Source organism: Ceratotherium simum, chromosome 16, assembly GCF_057802395.1.
Source record: "Ceratotherium simum simum isolate JZ-2026a chromosome 16, ASM5780239v1, whole genome shotgun sequence".
NCBI lineage: Eukaryota > Metazoa > Chordata > Mammalia > Perissodactyla > Rhinocerotidae > Ceratotherium > Ceratotherium simum.
Window position 1 is genome coordinate 1,875,292 of NC_141915.1, and position 14,177 is coordinate 1,889,468.

The 14,177-nt window shown below is 42.9% G+C and overlaps 1 protein-coding gene across 5 annotated transcripts in view; it reads left to right on the top strand.

Moving 5' to 3' along the window:
- The window catches only part of PRPSAP2 (phosphoribosyl pyrophosphate synthetase associated protein 2), a 51,881-nt gene extending 38,033 nt beyond the window's left edge, over positions 1-13,848 (top strand). For 4 of the 5 annotated variants that reach the window (XM_087440315.1, XM_087440317.1, XM_087440316.1 and 1 more), the window contains 3 exons: positions 5,871-5,941; positions 9,616-9,762; positions 13,172-13,848. In XM_087440315.1, the coding sequence (XP_087296441.1) occupies positions 5,871-5,941; positions 9,616-9,762; positions 13,172-13,330 (377 nt within the window). In that variant the 3' untranslated portion in view covers positions 13,331-13,848. Of the gene's footprint in view, positions 1-5,870; positions 5,942-9,615; positions 9,763-12,975; positions 13,058-13,171 lie in introns of all 5 variants that reach the window. The other variant, XR_015554610.1, reaches the window with a different exon arrangement.
- The last annotated feature ends 329 nt before the right edge of the window (positions 13,849-14,177 follow it).

Below are 14,177 nucleotides of genomic sequence, written 5' to 3' on the forward strand. Positions count from 1 at the left end.
ACATGCACTTGATGTGAAAACCATAACGTGAAAGATCTCATTTATCAATTTTTTATTGATTACATGTTAAAATGATATTTTGGATAGATTGGATTAAATAAAATAAATAATTAAAATTAATTTCACCTGTTTCTTTGTGCTGTGGTAACGTGGCTACTAGAAAATTGAAAGTTACATGCGTGACTTACATTTTGGCTCAGTGTGCGCCGCTGCTGTTGGGGAGTGGCGGTGGGCTTGCCCAGCTCAGAAGCCTGTGGTCTTCCTGTTCCTCTCTTGACTCTCTCCCTCTCCAGCTGGCGGCTTAACGAGGAGGGAGGGCTGGGGGTGGAGCCAGTTCAGGATTTGTGCGTGAAGCTTTCCACTCAGGGCTGGGGGCCTGCGATTGTGTGTGCACTTGTCCCTGCCTCGTGCTCCAAGGCTGCCGGGCGCTCAGGCCTGTGGCCGGCCCTTTGTTTCAGAGCCCGTGCCGCGCAGTGAGGGGCTCGTGTCAGGACCCTCAGCGGGCTGTTGGGATGCGCCCTTTCCCTGAGCGTGGAGGAGGCGCGTTCCCATTTGGAGGTTGTGCAAGCACATGGGCTGAGTTCAGGAACATGTTAGCAACCTTTAGGTGAGCCAGCTCCTTTGTGTCTTCTGGGCGGTGGCTTTACGTGGGTGCTAGCTAGTCGTTTCTGGGCTGCAGGAACAGAGCTCCGTGTTCCCATCTGAAGATATGGGGATGGACTGTAATCTGCGTGCTCTCCCACATTCCATTATCTACTTATCTGGCCTTATGTTTCATTCACGATTTTACCTTTTTTTTTTTTTTTTTTGTGAGGAGGATCGGCCCTGAGCTAACATCTGCCAATCCTCTTTTTGCTGAGGAAGACTGGCCCTGGGCTAACATCCATGCCCATCTTCCTCCACTTTATATGGGAGGCCGTCATAGCATGGCTTGACAAGCGGTGCGTCAGTGCGCACTCGGGATCCGAACTGGCGAACCCTGGGCCTCCGCAGCAGAGCGCGTGCACTTAACTGCTTGCGCCACCGGGCTGGCCCCACGATTTCACTTTTAATTATAATGTTTCTGTGTTTATATTTTGACTCAAGTAATGTTTACTAGAGGACTTGTGAGGGAGTATACCAGAATTTTAGTTTCACAGATCCTGAATATTAAATGTTTTTGCACATTTGATGGCTTGACAACCTATATATAATGCTTAAGTTATAGCAAATAGGTATATGAAGGGAAAAGAAAGCATTTGTCCTATCGCATCTCAGATACGTATTTTTTGTGTGTGTGTGTGAGGAAGATTAGCCCTGAGCTAACATCCGTGGCCATCTTCCTCTACTTTATATGGGATGCTGCCACAGCATGGCTTCACGAGCGGTGCATTGGTGCACGCCCAGGATCCAAACCTGCAAACCCTGGGCCACCGCAGCGGATCATGCACACTTAACCGCTGCGCCACTGGGTGGCCCCTCAGCTATGTATTTTGAGGTTTTGACTATATCAAAAAGATTTTGATATTTAGCGTTAGACTTAAGAAATTATTTTGTATCTTCTGGTTTTTTATAGATGAAAAATGTCAGCTAAAAAAGAAAATAATAAAAAATACTTTTTCAGAATATAAACCTAATATATAATTATTTAAAATATTATAATGCATAAAATTTAGAAGAAAGTAATAATCAGTGCTTAATTCCACTGTTCAGAGACATACGTACCACTTTTATATATTGGTGGGCCTCCTTCCATCTCATCCTTTCTGATTTTCATAGACCTGTGAGCTGTACTGATTACATAATTGTGCACATTGCCGTCTTTGTCCAGCTGTGTAATATATCTTTTCCCAAGTCATTAAAAACTTTCATAAACGGCATTTTGAATGGCTCTGTAACATCCCATCTTATGGATGTGGCTTAGACCACCCAGCTGGAGTCTGACTGGGTATTTATGTTTTCTCCTGTTCTTTGCCAATATAATATTGCAGCAAACATATGTGGGTAAAAAACTCTTTCCATACTTTGGCTTATTTCATTGTAAGTTTCTAAAAGTGAGATTAGTGAGTCGAAAGGTATGACTGTTTATATGGCTCCTTGTCAAATTGATTTCCTAAAGGGCTACACCATCATACTCTTTCCCCAGCACAGGGACGGGGGTCAAGTGCCTGGGAAAAGGAGTGTTGCAAATGTAAAAAATTACTTCAGTTCTGGCATTTATCTTGCTTTGTTTGGTTTTACATTTCTGTCCCCTCCCCCCACACCAACCTAGGTTCACATACTGCATTTGATTGTCATCTGTCTCTAGTCTCTTAATCTAAAGCAGTGGTTCTCAGCTAGGGGCGGGGGGCGGGGGGATATTGTCCCTTGGAGGACCTTTGGAAATGTCGGGAGACATGTTTTGATTGTGACAATGGAGGGGGGTGCTACTGGCATCTGGTGAGCAGAGGTCAAGGATGCTGCTAAACGTCCTGCAACACACAGGACAGCCCCCCAACACAGAATGATATGGCCACAGTGTCGGTGGTGCTGAGGTTGAGAATCCCTGATCTAGAGCAGTCCCTCTACTTTTTTTCTTTACGTGGCATTGACTTTTTCTAATAAATTGAAGTGAAAGTCACATAACATAGAATTAACCATTTTGAAGTGTACGGTTCACTGGCATTTTGTACGTTCACAGTGTTGCACAACTACCATTTCTTTCTGGTTTCACACTTTTCATCACCTCAGAAGAACACTCCTACCCACTAAATAATCACTCCTCATGCCCCCTTCCCCTATCCCCTGGCAACCACTAATTTGCTTTCTGTCCCTATGAATTTGCCTATTCTGGACATTTCATATAAGTGGAATCATACAATGTGTGATCTTTTGTGTCTGGTTTCTTTCACTTAGCATAATGTCTTTGAAGTTCATCCAAGTTGTTGCATGTACCAGTTCTTCATTCTTTTTGATGGCTGAATAATATTCCACTGTATGTATATGTCATAATTTGTTTATCCATTCATCCATTGAGGGACACTTGAGTTGTTTCTTCCTTTTGGCTGTAATGCTATATGCATTCATGTACAAGTTTCTTGGGGACATATGATTTCATTTCTCCAGGGTCTATACCTAGGAATAAAATTGCTGAATTGGGCCGGTCCCGTGGCTTAGCGGTTAAGTGCATGCGCTCCACTACTGGCGGCCCAGGTTCAGATCCCCGGGCGTGCACTGACGCACTGCTTCTCCGGCCATGCTGAGGCCGCGTCCCACATACAGCAACTAGAAGGATGTGCAACTATGACATACAACTATCTACTGGGGCTTTGGGGAAAAAAATAAATAAATAAAATAAAAAAAAATTGCTGAATTGTATGGTAATTTTACATTTAACTTTTTGAGGAACTGCCAGACTGTTTTCCACAGCACCATTTTACATTCCTACTAGTAATGTACAAAGGTTCCAGTTTCTCCACATTCTTACCAACATTTATTTTCTGAGTTTTGGATTATAGTTATCCTGGTGGGTATGAAGCAGTAGTTCATTGTAGGTATTTTTTTTTCCCTTGGTGAGGAAGATTGGCCCTGAGCCAACATCTGTTGCCAGTCTTCCTCTTTTTGCTGGAGGAAGACTGTCCCTGAGCTAACATCTGTGCCCATCTTACTCTATTTTGTATGTGGGACGCCGCCACAGCATGGCTTGATGAGCAATGTGTAGGTCCGCGCCCGGGGTCCGAACCCACAAACCCTGGGCCATCGAGCGCGTGAACTTAACCACTACTCCATCAGGCCGGCCCAGTTCATTGTAGTTTTGATTTGCATTTCCTTGATGGTTAATGATGTTGAACATCTGTTCATGTGCTTGTTGGCCATTTGTATATCTTCTTTGGGGAAATGTCTGTTCAAATCCTTTGCCCATTTTTAAATTAGGTTTTGTCTTTTTATTTTTGAGTTGTAAAAGTTGTTTATATATTATGAACACTAGACTCTTATCAGATGTATGATCTACAGATATTTTCTCCCATTCTCTAGGCTGTCTTTTAACTTTCTTGATAGCGTCCTTTGATGCACAAACGGTTTTAATTTTGATGAAGTCCAATTTATCTATTTTTTTAATTTGTTGCTTGTCTTTTGGTGTTGTATTTAAGAATCCTGTGCCAAATTCAAAGTCATGAAGATTTACCTCCTGTGTTTTCTACTTAGAGTTTTATAGTTTTAGCTCTTATTTTTAGATCTTTGACTCATTTTGAGTTGATGTTTGTATATGGGTATCTAGTTTTCCCAGCACCATTTGTTAAAAAGACTTTTCTTTCATGGAATAGTCTTGACATTCTTGTCAAAAATCAATTGTAAGTGTCCATTGATGGATGAGTGGATAAAATGTATAAAACAAAATAATTTTATACACAAACACAATGGAATATTATTAAGATATAAAAAAAAAAAGGAAATCCTGCCTTTTGTGACAACATGGATGGACCTTGAGGGCATTATGCTAAGTGAGATAAGTCAGAGAAAGGTAGATACTGTATGATCTCACTTATATGTGGAATCTAAAAAAAAAAAGCCACACTCATAGAAACAGAGAGTAGAGTGGTGGTTGCCAGGGGCTAGGGGGTGGAGGAAATGGGGAGATGTAGGTCAAAGGGACAAACTTTCAGTTAGAAGATAAATGACTTTTGGGGATCTGATGTACAGCATGGTGACTATAACTAACAATACTGTATTATGTACTTGAAAGTTGCTGAGAGAGTCGATCTTAATGTCCTAACCACAAAAAAATTGTAATCATGTGAGGTGACGGATGTATTAACTAATCTTATTGTGGTAATCATTTTGCAATATATACATGTATCAGTTCATCACATTGTACATCTTAAACTTACACTGCGTTATATGTCAGTTACGTCTCAATAAAGCTAAGGAGAAAAATCAGCTGCCCATAAATGTTTGGGTTTATTTCTAGACTCTCAATTCTAATCCATTGAGCTGTGTCTCTGTCTTTATGCCAGTTCTGTGTTGTTTTGATTCATATAGCTTTGTAATAAGTTTAGCAATAGGGAAGTGTGAGTCTTCCAACTTTGTTCTTCTTTTTCAAGATTGTTTTGGCTATTTGGGCTCCTTTCTATTTCCATATGAATTTTAGGATCAATTCATTTCTGCAAAAAAAAGCAGTTTGGATTCTGATAGCGATTGCATTGCATCTGGAGATTGCTTTGGGTGCAATTGCCGTCTTAACAGTATTAAGTCTTCCAGTCCATGAACATGGGATGTCTTTCCATTTGTTTATGTTTTCTTTAGTTTCTTTAGCAGTGTTTTGTAGTTTTTGGTGTGCAAGTCTTTCACCTCCTTGGTTAAATTTATTCCTAGGTATTTGATTCTTTTTGATGCTTGCATAAATGGAGTTGTTTTCTTTATTTCTTCTTCCGATTGTTCATTGCTGGTGTGTAGAAACACAAGTGATTTTTGTGTGTCGGTCTTGCCTCTTGCAACTTTGGTGAATTCATGCATTAACTTTAGTGGTTTTTTTGTGGAGTATTTTCTATATGTAGGATCATGTCATTTGCTAATAGAGATAGTTTTACTTCTTCCTATCCATTCGGGCTGCCTTTCCTTTCCTTTTCTTCCTAATTGTCCTGGCTAGCACATCCAGTGCAGTGTTGAATAGCAGTGGTGAAAGTGGACATCCTTGTCGTGTTCCTGATCTCAGGGGGAGTTTTCAGTCTTTCATTAAGTATGTTGTGAGCTGTGGGTTTTTCCTAATTGCCCTTTATCAGGTTGAGGAAGTTCCCTTCTGTTCCTGGTTTCTTGAGTCTTTTTATCATGAGATGTTTATCAAAGCCTTTTTAAAGGGTTTGGTTTACTTTTTAATATAGAAACTTTTGTGTACGTGTGTTTTATTTGACCAGTGCTGATTCCTAAAGAAAAGCCCCCAATCACAGTTGTTGGCGATGTGGGAGGAAGGATCGCCATCATTGTGGTATGTAGACCTCTTTTATTATTATTAGTTGTCATCTATACCATTGTTATTCTGTCGACTTATTTGTTAATTATGTGGGGATAGTGGTATGGCCAGGTAAGTCTCATTTAAATTGGTGCCTTGTGCTAAATTTTTACTTTAGTCCAAAAATTGAAAATTATCATTAGTTTATTAACAAATTGTAACTAATTAGTTAACTAAATAATGTGTAACTGTTTGTCATAACATGGGAAATTGTTTTATGATCAAAGTAGGGTACAGAATTGATTATAACTGTTTAAACACACATCCTCTCACACTTCACAAAACCGGTGCACAAAAGGAGTCCCTTTAGTGCCACGTATTTTAAAGAGGAGTCAGATGAACATGTGGGGACTCACTGCTCAGCTTGGCACAGAATGTTGAGGAGCAGCCTCGAGACCACCTCGGGGCTTTTCCCTGGTCTCCCTTCTCTCCCCCCGAGGCTGTCACTAGCCTGAAGGTCGTCATTCATGCCCTTGCCTGTCATTACAGTCTGCCATGAGTGCATGTGTCCCTAAACACTATATTGTTTTGTTTTACTCGTTTTTGATGTTTATGTAATAAAGTCTTTGTGTACTTGGTGACTTTTTGTTCCACACTGTTTTGAGGTTTCTCCAGGTAGTAACATGTAGTTGTATGTTTTCACTGCTGTATGGTGTTCCATGGTATAACTGTTACACAACTTTTGTGTATCTGTTCTCCAGGCATTGAACATACAGGTTTTTTTAATTTCCAAATAATACTGCTTGGAACATTCTTGCACCTATTTTCTGGTGCATCCATGGAGGACTTGCTAGGTGCCTGGGAGTGGAGTTGTGGGTCTGAAGGCATGCCCGTTTCCAACATTACTAGGTGGTGCCAAATTGCTCCCAAAGCGGTTGCACTGGTTTTCAAGCTTCCCTGCTGGGGACCACACACTCTCCCCAGGGCTTGTAATTTTGTTTGCCCCTTTTTCAAGTTAGGAAATCTCTGATGCCATCCTACAAGGTAATAGCTGTCCACTAATTTGTTCCTTAACTAGCAAAATCTGTAGTGACAAGATGCTATAATTCATTCGCATTTTTTCCCCTTTCTACTGCATCTGCATTTAAAGGAAAGAAAACCTTTTTATGTTGAAGTCATTATAGATTCATAGGAAGTAGCCAAGAAAAAAAAAAGTACAAGGAGGTCTTGTGTACTCTTTACCTACCTTCCTCCTCCTTGCTTAACCGTGGTGCCATAACATAATCCAGAAATTCATTGCCATGATCCACGAGCTGCTTCAGACAGCACCAGTGTTGTGTCTGGTGTAGGTCTATGCAGTCTTACCACGTGTGTGGCTTTGTGTAACCACCACTGCAGTCAGGAGACGGAACTAGTCCATTGCCACAAAGCTCCCTCGTGCTACCCTTTGTAGCCACCCCATCTCCTCCCTACCTGGTCCCTGACTCGTGGCAGTCACTGATCTGTCCCCTGTCTCTATAATCGTGATTTCAGGAAAGTAATACAAGTGGAATATGTAGTATGTCACCTTTGAGATTGGTTTTTTCACTTAGCACGATTCCCTGGAGAGCCCTGCAGATTGTCATGTATATTATAGTTCATCCTTTTATTGCTGAGCAGTGGTCCATGTATGTAGGTGCCACAGTTTAACCACTCACCTGTTGAAAGACATTTGGATTGTTTCCAATTTTCTGCTATTAGAAATAACATTGCTATTATGCACATTTGTGTCTGGGTTTTTGTGTGAACAGAGTTTTAATTTTTATGGGATAAATGACCAAAAGTGCAATTGTTGGGTTGCGTGGTAATTGCAAGTTTAGTTTTATAGGAACCTGTCAAACTATTTTTCAGAGTGGCTGTGCCATTTTACCAGTAGCACTTTTAAAGTAATATATATGTATTTTTTTCTTTGATCATAGTAATATCAGTATACATTTGAAAAGAATAATATATGTGTATAAAATGAATACATAAATATTTATTTAACTCTAAACAATGCTTGATACCCCAGTGGGTTTAAAATGACCTTGGTGGGCTGCGTGTGATGGCAAGACTCAGGTTCCTGCCTCTGAGTCTCTGCCTCTGAGTCTCCTTTACTCTCACACAGACACTGCACTGCTGGTCGCCAGATGGGTGGAGTTTTCCTCACACCAAGCAATTCTCTGTGACACTAGCTGATGTCCTACAATTTAACTCAATTCTGACACGACCTACCCAGAGATGGTGTTGGATCCCACAGGCTAAGGGCTCCGTCTCACAAGACCACCCCACTTCAGATGCCAGTCACAAGTAGTAGGCCTCCAGGTCCCCCACAACTTCTCTACAATTTAGCTGCAAGTCAGGGGTTCCCGCGCCCCCCTCCTCGGGTTTGATTAATTTGCTAGAGCGGCTCACAGAACTCAGGGAAACACGTTTATCAGCTTATTAAAGGAGATGATAAAGGATACGGATGAACAGCCAGATGAAGAGATACACAGGGTGAGGTCTGGGAGGGTCCCGAGTGCAGGAGTTTCTGTCCCCGTGGAGCTGGGGTGTACCACCCTCCTGGTGTGGATGTGCTCACCCACCTGGAAGCTCTCCGAACCCCCTGTTATTGGGGTTTATGGAGGCTTCCTTATGTGGGCATGATCAATCATTAATTCCGTTTCCAACTCCTCTCCCCTCTCTGGAGGATGGGGCCGTGGGGCTAACAATTCTAAGCTTCTCATCATGGCTTGGTCTTTCTGGTGACCAGCCCCCATCCAGAAACCATCCAGGAGTCCCCCCAGAGTCACCTCAGAACCAAAGATGCTCCTAGTATTCTTTGTTTTTTTTAAAGATTTTATTTATTTATTTTTTCCCCCCAAAGCCCCAGTAGATAATTGTATGTCATAGCTGCACATCCTTCTAGTTGCTGTATGTGGGACTCGGCCTCAGGATGGACGGAGAAGTGGTGCCTCAGTGTGCGCCCGGGATCCGAACCCGGGCCACCAGCATCAGAGCGCGCGCACTTAACCACCAAGCCACGGGGCCGGCCCTGCTCCTAGTATTCTTATCACTTAGGAAATTCCAAGGGTTTAGGAGCTCAGTGCCAGGGGCTAGGGGCAGACACTAATATATATATTTTTCTCTTATCTCACACTGGGAATCTGTGATCCATAGATTAGAAACCACTGGACTGGGCATTTTGTTAAAAATAATATTATTGTTTTTCCCATTATGAATACATATGTAAAAAGCATATTTCCCATATGTCCAGTAGAAAAAATTTTGAAAATAAGGAAGAGTAACAAGAAAAGAGGAAAGAACTGCCCAGAATCAAAAGCATCTTCTAACAGTTTTACTATGAATTAAAAAAAAAAACATTCAGCGAACATCTCTGGAGCCCCTGCGTGGTGAGGGCACGGCTCTGAACAGTAGGGTATAGAGATGGAGACCCCAGGGGGCCCTGAGTGTGGTGGATAGACAGCCTGTACATGGCAGGTGCCGTGCAGGAGGAGGCCTGCTGGGAGAGGCCTGGAGGGAGTGCGGCGGGAGCACGGTGACAGGCCCCATGACCAGGCCGTCGGGACAGATTAAAATGGGACAGCAAGTTTGTCATAGTAGAATTAGACCCTCTCTCTTTCCTAGTTGTCTAAACCCACCTTTGCAAAAGTGTTCATGTACCTTTTGCTCAATCTGTAACTTGACAGGATGACATTATCGATGATGTTGACAGCTTTCTTGCTGCGGCAGAGACCCTGAAGGAAAGAGGTGCATATAAGATCTTCGTGATGGCGACTCATGGCTTATTATCTTCAGATGCTCCCCGACTGATTGAAGAATCTGCCATTGACGAGGTAACAGAGCCAGGCGAGTGCGGGTGCACCTGCTCTGCCTCTTCGGCGCCTCCTGATCTGTGGTTACAGAGAATAGGTAGAAGAATGAGCTGTTTTCTAGTGAAAAATGAACTGAAAACATGGGTTATGTTTGCGTTTCGTTGAGTGTAAGCCTCTGTCTTTTGCCCCTGGTGCTGGTGACTAGTTTTAGTAACTCTCATCAATGGAGCACACCGTCTCTGCCGGCCCCGCCCGGGGCTCCAGCACGGCCCGCAGGGTCCGTGTCAGTGCCCCTTTTAGAGACGAGAAGTTGTGCACCAGAAAAGTTGAGTGACTTCTTAAGATCAGACAGCTACTAGGCTGAGCATTTGGGTTCAGACCTTAGTTTGCCTGATGCCAAAGCCCAGCTCTCTCCCTGGTACAGACACTCGTGGAACGAAATTGGGAGAGGAAGGCAAACAGGGCAGTTTTCCTAAGCTGCCTACAGTTCCCAGTGTGGCTGAGCGAGGCTGTCCAGGGTTACTCACCGTGCTTTGTCCAGCCCCCTCTTTCCACAGGCCAGCTAGGCAGCTGGGGGTTTGATTGTATAAACCACATTTTTATTATCTCTTAAGAAGTGGAAGTGCTGTCCCCTGTATATTCCTGGGTGTTGAATCTTAGATTAGTCCAACTGCTTTTACTTTTCCGAGTCCCGCGTTTTTACTCTTCAGTGGTAGACATCCTTGAGCCTGGCCCCGTGTTGATCAGCTTTGATGGGTTCAAGATGTCTTGGCCCAGGCAGAAAGCCAGACCTGTGTGCTGAGGTCAATCCAGCCTCCTCACTGAGCTGGTCATAAACGTACTGAGAACCAGGAATAACGTTAAAAGCATTCAAAGAGGCAGAAGTGACGACGTAGAGCTCACGTATTAAGTAAAGCAAGAAGACTTCAGGCCCAAGGTGGCTCTCACCAGTCTGTCCACGTGGCACTAGGCGGGCTTCTCGAGGGTGCTGTGTGTGGGCAGGTTAGAAAGAGCACACCAGGGGCTGGCCCCGTGGCGCAGCGGTTAAGTGCGCGCGCTCCGCTGCTGGCGGCCCGGGTTCAGATCCTGGGCGTGCACCCACGCACCGCTTGTCAGGCCATGCTGTGGTGGCGTCCCATATAAAGTGGAGGAAGATGGGCACGGATGTTAGCTCAGGGCCAGTCTTCCTCAGCAAAAAGAGGAGGATTGGCATGGATGTTAGCTCAGGGCTGATCTTCCTCACAAAAAAAAAAAAAAAGAAAGAGCACACCAGAGGCAGGTGGCAGAGACTGCTGGAGCCAGGCCTCTTAGAGCAGAGTGGGCTTTGGAGAGCAGCGTGAGTCCAGCCGCAGGAGCTCCTGAGTAGAGGCTGCCCGGTGGATGCCTTGCGTCAGCTCTGTCACTGATACTCATCACGGGGAGTTGGGTGAGTAACTAAGGGCTGAATCGGGTTCCTGGGTTCACTCTGCTTAGTAAGCTAAGGATTTTCATATAAACTTAAAGTGTAGTCACACAACAGATTATAAAGTTATAAACGATGTCAAAGTCATGGCAGAATCGACAGTTAGGAGGTGGAAGGTGGGAGAAGTGGAGAGAGGCTGATTTCTTGTCTTTCAGAGTAGGAGCCAGTAGATAGTGTTTGGGGTTGATAAATCAAGATTTGAAGTGTTTTTCTTTTTTCTTTTTTTTTTTTTTTTAATTAAAGCTAGTTAAATGAAATGTGGAGAATAGACATCTGTAGAGACAGTAGACTCGTGGTTGCCAGGGGTTTGGGGAAGGGTGACATGAGGAGTGACAGCCTAAGTGGTGTAGGGTTTCTTTTTGGGGAGATATTCAACACAACTCTGAATATTCTAAAAACCATTGAATTGTACACATTCAATAGTTGAATTGTATGGTATATGAATTATATCTCAGTAATGCTGTTATTTTTAAAAAGTGGTTAGAATAAATTTTCCAAATTTATTCCCCAGTGAGAGTGGTTATTTAGTGAGTAAAGCTGACCCCCGAGGTCCCCATGTGGTGCATTCAGGAGGCGCTGGGCATGGAGTGCAGGGTGACCCCGGATGGGGCCGCCCAGGGTCACCCTTCACATTGATTCTGTGTGAATGGCGCAAAATTCTGTCTGATACCAGTGGGAAGGTATTTTTTGGGAACTGTTCTTTTACAGGTCATGAGACTCATATAACCCTTCATGTTTCCGTTTTGCTGTAATGTTACCAGGAAGATCAGATACCAGATGATGAGCACAGTTTTACGTTAGGTAGGTTTCCGTGGCCCTGGCACTGGTTCTGAATGATTCCTGATCGTCCATCTCTGTTTCAGCATCTCAGTGTGCGTGTGCCTCTTTCTTATAAGCTGTCTTGGGGCTTATTTTAGAAGTAGGGAGTATATGTTATAAATAATAATAAAAAAATTATTCCCAATCCGTGTTTTTTTAAGAAGCCTGAGTATTTTTATTTTCCCCATTTGTAACTGTTGAAAAGTGCTTGTTTTCTCCTTTTTTGATTTTCATCAAATCTCAACATCCTAAAATAACAGCTTTGAGATATAATTCACATACCATACAATTCACCCATTTAAAATATATACTTCAGTGGTTTTTAGTATATTCACAGAGTTGTGCAACCATCACCACAATCACTTTTAGAACATTTTTATCCCCCCAAAAGAAACCTTCTACCTTTTAGCAGTTACTCCCCATTTCTTCTCAATCCACTCAGCCCCTGGCAACCACTAATCTGCCTTCTGTCTCTATAGATCTACCTAATCTGGGCATTTCATATCAATAGAATCAGACAATATTGATCTTTTATGTCTGGCCTCTTTCCCTTAGCATATGGTGTTCCTGGTTCATCCATGTTGTGGCGTGCATCAGTACTTCATTCCGTTTTATTGCTGAATATTTCATTGTATGGCTAGACACCACACTTTATATCTCCATTTGTAAGATGATGGAAATCTGGATTGCTTCTACGTTTTGACTATTGTGATAATGCTGTTATGAACATTTGTGTACAAGCTTTGGTATGGACATACGTTTTCATTTCTCAGGTATATACCTAGGAGTAGAATTGCTGGGTCATATGGTAACCCTATGTTTAAACTTGAGGAACTGCCAGACTGTTTTCCAGAGCAGCTGTGCCATTTTACATTCCCACCAGCAGTGCACGAGGGTTCCAGTTTCTCCACATCCTCGCCAACACTTGTTATTACCTGTCTTTTTGCCTATAGCTGTCCTAATGGGTGTAGGGTTATCAAATCTTAACCTACGAAACCCGGCTAGCATTCACATGGACTGAAAGCATTGTTGCAGGTACAGTAGACCCGCTGTCCTCCTCAGAGATTTGAGAATATGTCAGATTGTCACATCAAGCCAGGAAGCTACTTGGTTTTATGATGCTTTTGGTGGTTTTGTCTTGTTTCGTAGGTGGTGGTTACCAATACAATTCCACATGAAATCCAGAAGCTCCAGTGCCCCAAAATTAAGACTGTGGATATCAGCATGATCCTTTCAGAAGCCATCCGTCGGATTCACAACGGGGAGTCCATGTCCTACCTTTTCAGAAACATCGGCTTAGATGACTGAGCAGCTTTCCTTTCCTAAAACTCCGAGGGCCAAACTAGAAACGTAAGAGTGAGTGCTGGGAGGGTTCTACCTGAGCGGGTGTGTTTCCAGGGGCCGTGTGTGTTTTGCTCCTTTTTTCTTGTTAATTCCTATGGAGATAGACCAACTTTTTGTGTCGATTTGGGTGTTTGTGAGTTTGTTGGGCAATTTTTATAAAAGAAAAACTATATTCTCCTCTTAAAATAAGTTAAGACCTGGTTGTTTTTAGTTTATTTAACATATAACTTAGAATAAGATTTTTAAGCTCACAAACAGCCTTTTTCCAAAGTTGCTGGAGCCCAAGTGCTTAAAAAATTAAACAATAAAACAATCTGTATTATAGGTGCAGTTGAAAAGCCAAAAAGATTCTGCTGTAGAATCCAGTGTGTGACATTGTTAGAAATGCTTTTATAGACAAGCATGTGGAGTATGTGACCTTATTTATTTTCTGTAACAAAAGAAGGAATAAAAACGTCCTGTGTTTGTGTGTTTTTTTAAAACTTGGTGTTGGGCATTTGTTTTATAACTAAAGTAAAATGAAAGCTGAATATACGTGCTCTGGATGTGGAAATGGTTATCAGCTTGTTAAGTTTTCTCTTGTGCAGCTTTTCGGGAGGGTCCAGTCACCTCTTCGGGATGTGAATCCCCTGTTCTGTCTGTCCAGGACCCTGCACGTTCCTGATGTGTGGTTGTTTGCGGTAGGGGCGTTTGAATCCCAGGCTGTGAGCTGTGGGGGCAGGCCAGCGAGTTGGCGGGAGCTGCTGCCTGAACCTTGGCGCAACTTTGTTCTGCTCCCTGTTCCTCAGCACAGCCACTCTTGAAACAAGAT